This window comes from Notothenia rossii (assembly GCF_949606895.1).
Source record: "Notothenia rossii genome assembly, chromosome: 2".
NCBI classification, from domain to species: Eukaryota; Metazoa; Chordata; class Actinopteri; order Perciformes; family Nototheniidae; genus Notothenia; species Notothenia rossii.
Window position 1 is genome coordinate 96,154,460 of NC_136904.1, and position 8,164 is coordinate 96,162,623.

The 8,164-nt window shown below is 41.5% G+C and overlaps 1 protein-coding gene across 1 annotated transcript in view; it reads right to left on the minus strand.

Moving 5' to 3' along the window:
- Positions 1–8,164, minus strand: part of LOC307030603 (myosin light chain kinase, smooth muscle-like) — a 94,875-nt gene that overhangs the window by 39,813 nt on the left and 46,898 nt on the right. The window contains exons 14-15 of the mRNA XM_079667111.1: positions 6,494–6,610; positions 1,503–1,559 (exon numbers count right to left, since the gene is read on the minus strand). Of these exons, the coding sequence (XP_079523237.1) occupies positions 1,503–1,559; positions 6,494–6,610 (174 nt within the window). The remainder of the gene's footprint in view (positions 1–1,502; positions 1,560–6,493; positions 6,611–8,164) is intronic.

The following is an 8,164-nucleotide window of genomic DNA, read 5'->3' on the forward strand; positions in this document are numbered from 1 at the left end:
ACCGTGCTGTAGTTCCTTTATAGCCCAACATTAGCCTCCTTTAGCTTAGCGGTGGTGAACTGAAGTCATGTGACCATGCTGTAGTTCCTTTATAGCCCAACATTAGCCTCCTTTAGCTTAGCGGTGGTGACGTGAAGTCATGTGACCGTGCTGTAGTTCCTTTATAGCCCAACATTAGCCACCTTTAGCTTAGCATTGGTGGTGTGAAGTCATGTGACCGTGCTGTAGTTCCTTTATAGCCCAACATTAGCCAACTTTAGCTTAGCGGTGTTGACGTGAAGTCATGTGACCGTGCTGTAGTTCCTTTATAGCCCAACATTAGCCTCCTTTAGCTTAGCGGTGGTGACGTGAAGTCATGTGACCGTGCTGTAGTTCCTTTATAGCCCAACATTAGCCTCCTTTAGCTTAGCGGTGGAGACGTGAAGTCATGTGACCGTGCTGTAGTTCCTTTATAGCTCAACATTAGCCTCCTTTAGCTTAGCGGTGGTGACGTGAAGTCATGTGACCGTGCTGTAGTTCCTTTATAGCCCAACATTAGCCTCCTTTAGCTTAGCGGTGGTGACGTGAAGTCATGTGACCGTGCTGTAGTTCCTTTATAGCTCAACATTAGCCTCCTTTAGCTTAGCGGTGGTGACGTGAAGTCATGTGACCGTGCTGTAGTTCCTTTATAGCCCAACATTAGCCACCTTTAGCTTAGCGCTGGTGATGTGAAGTCATGTGACCGTGCTGTAGTTCCTCTATAGCCAAACATTAGCCACCTTTACCTTAGCGGTGGTGAAGTGAAGTCATGTGACCGTGCTGTAGTTCCTTTATAGCCCAACATTAGCCTCCTTTAGCTTAGCGGTGGAGACGTAAAGTCATGTGACCGTGCTGTAGTTCCTTTGTAGCCCAACATTAGCCACCTTTAGCTTAGCGGTGGTGACGTGAAGTCATGTGACCGTGCTGTAGTTCATTTATTAGCTTTTTACTTCAGAAATCATAACGTGGTGTTAATATGTGGAGATTATAAATGTTTGTTTGACACAGAGATTATTTTCTGACATATCCAAAATCGCACAGAGGAATCCCATTGGACCAGAGAAATTATGCCTTCAGGGATCAACACAGAAACACCACAGGAACCTGGCTGCTAACTGCTAACTGCTAGCTGCTAACATTAACTCTCCGGCAGAATTCAGAAACATTCAGGAAGCATCAAGGCTGATGGGAAATTTAAAGAGCGCTGAGTAATAATCTGACAGTGATGGTTCCAGTGATACAAACAGACGCTTAAAAATAGAAATGTGTGTGTGTGTGTGTGTGTGTGTGTGTGTGTGTGTGTGTGTGTGTGTGTGTGTGTGTGTGTGTGTGTGTGTGTGTGTGTGTGTGTGTGTGTGTGTGTGTGTGTGTGTGTGTGTGTGTGTGTGTGTGTGTGTGTGTGTGTGTGTGTGGGAACCAGTGATCTGCAGCTCCTTATTGGGACAAAAGGAAAGAAGCTGCAGCTGCATATTTTGGAAACTCACTCTCGGAGGTTGGAGCCTTCGTCTTCTTTTTATCGGAGATGGAGTTTTCTGTCGGATCTGCAGGAGGACAGAGAAAGAGTTTGATGATCAGAGAACACTCTTGTTTCAGAAGATCAGAACTACAATATCCAAAGTATGATTCATTAAACACATGAAACTATAATCTCGTGTCTGAAAAAGAGTTGGAAGATTACTGATTAGGTCCATAAGGCAGCGGTAAACCAACTCATGGATACACAACTGGTACAAAACGCTACAAAGAGAGGGAGAAATATGGAAATAGATTCAAATATCACACAAATATAAAACATAGATATCAAGCCAACACACATTTGCAAAAGGACCAACAAAAAGTTGCATATTTGCGAAATAACTGCAAATAATGTTATGTAACCTCCAATAATAGATGCAATAAGAGTCACACGCAAAAGGTCAAACCAAGCAGCAACATAAATACAAAGCAACACTAAAATAAGCAAAATATCAAATATAGATATATATAAATCATACCAAATAGAAAAGTGCTGCAAAAGGTTTCATACAATTAAAAAAATCAAGTAAAAAAATATATTAAAGAACCAATGAAAGTAGCAAAATAGATCTTAAAGCATCAACATTTTGCAAAACCAACACTAAAATATGAAAAATAGTTTCATAAATATTCAAATTTAAGATATAAAATGTGCAAAAAGACGTCAGAGACGCACAAACTCCAGAACAGATGCAAACTAGATCTCAAGCCACCAAGAATGTGCAAACTAACACTAAAAGAGATGCAGGAAAGCACCAGAATATAAAAAGTAGATCGACAACCACAAATTAAAAACCACCAATAGTTAACCCAAAAGCTCCACAACAGAGGCAAAACACATCTTGAACCAATTCTCAGAACTGCCACCAAAATGTGCAAAATGGGTTAAAACAGATGCAAAGAATGTAAAAGACAGATATAAGACTGCACAGAGACGCACAAGGTCCTACGAAGATGCTAGATCTGAAAGCGCATTAGCAAAACCAAACCTAAAATACGCAAAACATATAAAATATAGATATAAAACCACAAAAAAATCGCAAAACTGCCGCCAAAATCTGCAAAATGGCATAAAATAAATGCAAAAACACAAAACATCTAAAAGACAGACAAGCGTACAAAACATGCATTTAAATAAGATTGAAAAAAAAACAGATCTAAAAACACTCAATACAAAAAAACAGAAAACCAGATTTAATCCATGCGTTTGTCTTCAGACCGTTTGTCTTCAGATCAGACCGCTTGTCTTGAGATCAGACCGCTTGTCTTCAGATCAGACCGCTTGTCTTGAGATCAGACCGCTTGTCTTCAGATCAAACCGCTTGTCTTGAGATCAGACCGCTTGTCTTCAGATCAGACCGCTTGTCTTGAGATCAGACCGCTTGTCTTCAGATCAGACCGCTTGTCTTGAGATCAGACCGCTTGTCTTGAGATCAAACCGCTTGTCTTGAGATCAGACCGCTTGTCTTCAGATCAGACCGCTTGTCTTGAGATCAGACCGCTTGTCTTGAGATCAGACCGTTTGTCTTCAGACCGTTTGTCTTCAGATCAGACCGTTTGTCTTCAGACCGTTTGTCTTCAGATCAGACCGCTTGTCTTCAGACCGTTTGTCTTCAGATCAGACCGCTTGTCTTGAGATCAAACCGCTTGTCTTGAGATCAGACCGCTTGTCTTCAGATCAGACCGTTTGTCTTCAGATCAGACCGTTTGTCTTCAGACCGTTTGTCTTCAGATCAGACCGCTTGTCTTGAGATCAGACCGTTTGTCTTCAGACCGTTTGTCTTAAGATCAGACCGCTTGTCTTCAGATCAGACCGCTTGTCTTGAGATCAGAGCGCTTGTCTTGAGATCAGACCGTTTGTCTTCAGATCAGACCGCTTGTATTCAGATCAGACTGCTTGTCTTCAAATCAGACCGCTTGTCTTCAAATCAGACCGCTTGTCTTCAGACCATTTGTCTTCAGATCAGACCGTTTGTCTTCAGATCAGACCGTTTGTCTTTAAATCAGACCGCTTGTCTTCAGACTGCTTGTCTTCAGATCAGACCGCTTGTCTTCATACCCTTTGTCTTCAGATCAGACCGCTTGTCTTCAGATCAGACCGCTTGTCTTCAGATCAGACCGTTTGTCCTCAGATCAAACCGCTTGTCTTCAGATCAGACCGCTTGTCTTCAGATCAGACCGCTTGTCTTCAGACCGTTTGTCTTCAGATCAGACCGTTTGTCTTCAGATCAAACCGCTTGTCTTCAGATCAGACCGCTTGTCTTCAGATCAGACCGTTTGTCTTCAGACCGTTTGTCTTCAGACCGCTTGTCTTCAGATCAGACCGCTTGTCTTCAGACCGTTTGTCTTCAGATCAGACCGCTTGTCTTCAGATCAGACCGTTTGTCCTCAGATCAAACCGCTTGTCTTCAGATCAGACCGTTTGTCCTCAGATCAAACCGCTTGTCTTCAGACCGCTTGTCTTCAGACCGTTTGTCTTCAGATCAGACCGCTTGTCTTCAGATCAGAGCGCTTGTCTTCAGACCGTTTGTCTTCAGATCAGACCGCTTGTCTTCAGATCAGACCGCTTGTCTTCAGACCGCTTGTCTTCAGACCGCTTGTCTTCAGATCAGACCGCTTGTCTTCAGACCGTTTGTCTCTTTAACAGATATGAAACGTCTCCAGAGGTAAACTGTGAAAGCTCCTCTCGGACTCTTTGATTCACAGTTCAATATCACAGCAGGGTTTTTATATCTGAGCTCCTGTTCACAGTTTCTCCGCTTGTTTCCAGGAGTTTAACTCTGAGACGTTTGATCACATTGGACTCTGATTTCATTTAATTACAGGAAACAGACGCAGAGACGGGGGCAAGCTTTTTCTCGTTTACTGGAAATCTGTGGAGTTATTTATCAGTTATTAAAAGGCTAACATGTTTAGATTGAAGGTGAAAGCTTAACGGTGATGATGAAGTTCAGATGCAGATGTTTTAAAGTGGGAACAAACACCTGTTTCCCCCAATTTTCGGCACCCCCCATGGGTTGATGGCTATACTGCCTATGCCAAGGGCCGGCCCTGTGTTCATCACCTGTTGTTCACCTGTTGTTTACCTGTTGTTTACCTGTTGTTTACCTGTTGTTTACCTGTTGTTTACCTGTTGTTTACCTGTAAAGGACTTCATTAACAGCCTGATTTAGTTGAACTAAAGAACAGATTGCGTTCACACCGGAGTACTTTTCCCTGAGGGAGGATTAGGCAAATGAAGCCACTGTCGTCACTTCTTCTTCTTCTGCTTTGGGTTTACTGGCAGGCCGCAAACCACTTCACGGCGTATCCTGCTACCCGAAGTCCCCGGCCGGAAGTCCCCAGAGTTGGGGACTGGCTTCAGTAGAAGCTGCTGGGAGCCTTCAGAGTAAATCGCTAGAACGACGACACCTCCTCATCTCCATCGCTCCCATGTTTTCTTTTGTGTTGCCATAAGTTAGTCTCTCTGCGTTGGTGCGCTGGGCTAATGCTAATGCTAATAATGCTAATGCCAGCAAATAAAATGGCGGCTTCACAAAACTTTTCTGAGTTTTACGGGCGTGGTTTGAAATCCGCCCAGCCAATCAGAAATGGGAACCTTTTTCTCCCACGAAAGTCCCTGCTCTCCAGCAGGGACTGAAAAGGTTCTCATGAACTCATTTTTTTTCCTGATGTTTTTGTTGTGAACGCAGCATATTCTGAACTATATCGAAACTATACTTTACATTACATTACATTACATTGCATTTAGCTGAGGCTTTTATCCAAAGCGACTTACAATAAGTGCATTCGACCAGGAAGATACAACCTTTAAGAAAACAGAATCATATAAGTACATCAGGTTTCATAGAGCCAAACATTTCAAGTGCTCCTCAACTGGCATTTAGAAAGCCAGCCCTTTATTAGTATATAAGTGCTTTGTTAGTAATTCTATCGCTCGAAGTGGAGTCTAAAGAGATGAGTTTTCAGTTTGCGTCGGAAGATGTGTAAGCTATCTGCTGTCCTGATTTCAATGGGGAGCTCATTCCACCATTTTGGAGCCAGGATAGCAAACCCACGTGTTTTTGCTGACGGGAACTTGGGTCCCCCTCGCAGTGCGGGTGCAGCGAGCTGTTTGGCTGATGCAGAGCGGAGTGCACGTGCTGGGGTGTACGGTTTAACCATGTCCTGGATGTAGGAAGGGCCAGATCCATTCGCAGCATGGTACGCAAGTACCAGTGTCTTGAAGTGGATTCTAGCAGTTACTGGAAGCCAGTGAAGGGAGCGGAGGAGCGGCGTGGTGTGGGAACATTTAGGAAGGTTGAAGACCAGACGAGCCGCTGCATTCTGGATGAGCTGCAGAGGTCGGATGGCACATGCAGGTAGACCAGCCAGGAGGGAGTTGCAGTAGTCTAGGCGTGAGATGACGAGAGCCTGGACCAGAACCTGCGTCTCTTTCTGGGTCAGCTGGGGACGTGTCCTCCTGATGTTGTAAAGCGTGTATCTGCAGCAGTGGGTTGTAGCAGAGATGTTTGCAGTGAAGGACAGTTTGTTATCTAGGACCACACCCAGATTCCTTGCAGTCTGAGTCGGGGAAACAACAGAGGTGCCGATGTTGATTGTTAGGTCAAGAGTGGGACAATCTTTTCCCGGAAGGAAAAGCAGTTCAGTCTTGTCAAGGTTGAGCTTGAGGTGATGAGCAGACATCCACTGAGAGATGTCCGCTAGACAAGCAGAGATGCGTGCGACGACCTGGGTCTCTATACTGGGAAAAGTACTCCGGTGTGAAAGCGCCTAATGATGACAGTGAAGAATAATTTAAAATGGAAATTCATATTTATTTAATAACATCCAAACTGACCGACACAGAGAAGTATTAGGGCCACATGTGAAGTTTGAAATGTGCGATGTCTTTCTGATCAGCTGAATGGAGCAGTTATCAAATATAATATATAATATAATATATAATGATAGGTCTTACCGTCCACCAGCACCATGCAGCAGCTCTCAGATTTCCCCGCTGAGTTCTCCGCTCTGCATTTATATTCTCCTTCATCCTCAGGAAGAGCTTTCCCTATAGTCAGGGAGCACAGGCCGCCTGCACAACAAACACAACAACAACACTATTATTAAAAATGTATATTAACATTATTATTAGTATTTTTGTTTGTTTTATTTAGATATTATTATGATGTATTATATCTTGTTTTTTTTTAATTACAATTAGTATTATTGTTTTAATTATTTATACATCTTATGATGTTACGCCAAAAAAGGTTGTTAAAAATATACAATTAAAAAATGTATGTATTTTATTAAAATGTGCAAAAATAAATACAAATACATGTTTTAAAAGTAAAATAAGTAAAAATTCTTAGAGGGATTTATTTATTTCACTTTAGATTTCCACAACTTTTCTTTAATAATATTAACAAAAAATAACAAACTGAAAATATGTTATGTGTGTGTTTGTTTAGGGGTGTTGTGGGGACCTGTAATTGATCATGCAGTACGGGGACCTTGAAGATTTTTACCCTTTCTTATTCCTGCATTTCCCATGATCCTTTTCATCATATCATCCATTATTTTATTAATTAATTTGTTAATTAAATTGTGATTCATTATATTTGAAAATATATGCAGCTTATTGATAAAACAGGGAAATAGAGGCTGTTTCATTTTTGAAATATTGATTATTAAATTAGTTTCAGAATAATTTAGATTCTGCCTTCAGGGGTCCCGGTTAATAACAAGGTTAGAGTCGCTGCAGGAAGTCTTTAAGTTCAAATGTATGCAGATGATGCGTTCATCTTTGTACACGGGAAAAACACTGAAATGATCTCATCCTGTCTCTCAAATGCTTTGGACAAGGTTCAGCACTGGCTGAACAACATTTGCTTCCAGTTAAATGCAAAAAAAACAGTGAGCATGATGTTCAGCAAACGACCAGTCAAAATCGAAGGATCCAATGTGTTTTTAAACAGAGCATAATTAGAACTAGTCCCCCACTTCAAGTATCTTGGAGTCCTACTGGACTCGAACTTGACTTTTAAGAAACATATTAAGAAAGTATCCAATACCATTAAATTCAACTTGCAACATTTTAAACAAATGACACCTTTCTTAACTGTCAGTGCTGCAAAGTCATACCTCCACTGTATGATTCTATCCCACATTGAATACTGTTTGACGAACTGGTCGTTTGCTTGTGCCACAAACCTGAAACCCATAGAACAGCTGTTCAAGAGAGCTATCAAGGTGTTTGAAAGAAAGCCACATTCATACCACCACTGCACCATCCCTGAGAAACACCATTTCTTGAGTTTTTACCATTTTAAGTCTTTTAAAAGTATGTGTTTTATTTATAAATGTTTACATGGACTGCATATCATGTATCTATTTTTGCTTTGTTTATAAATGTCAGGTTCTTAAATGTTGTATGTGACCGACTACGGATGGAAATTAGCTCAAAGCTAAAATCCGGCATGTTTACATTTTAAAACATTATTTGTTTTAAATGTTCATCAATATGCATTGTCCCTCTTCAAATAAACGATTAAATGAAATGAAAAATTAATGCATAACTGATAGCACTACATTTCCCATGATGCACCTCCTGTCTGTAGTTCACACTGTATAGATGAGAGTATAC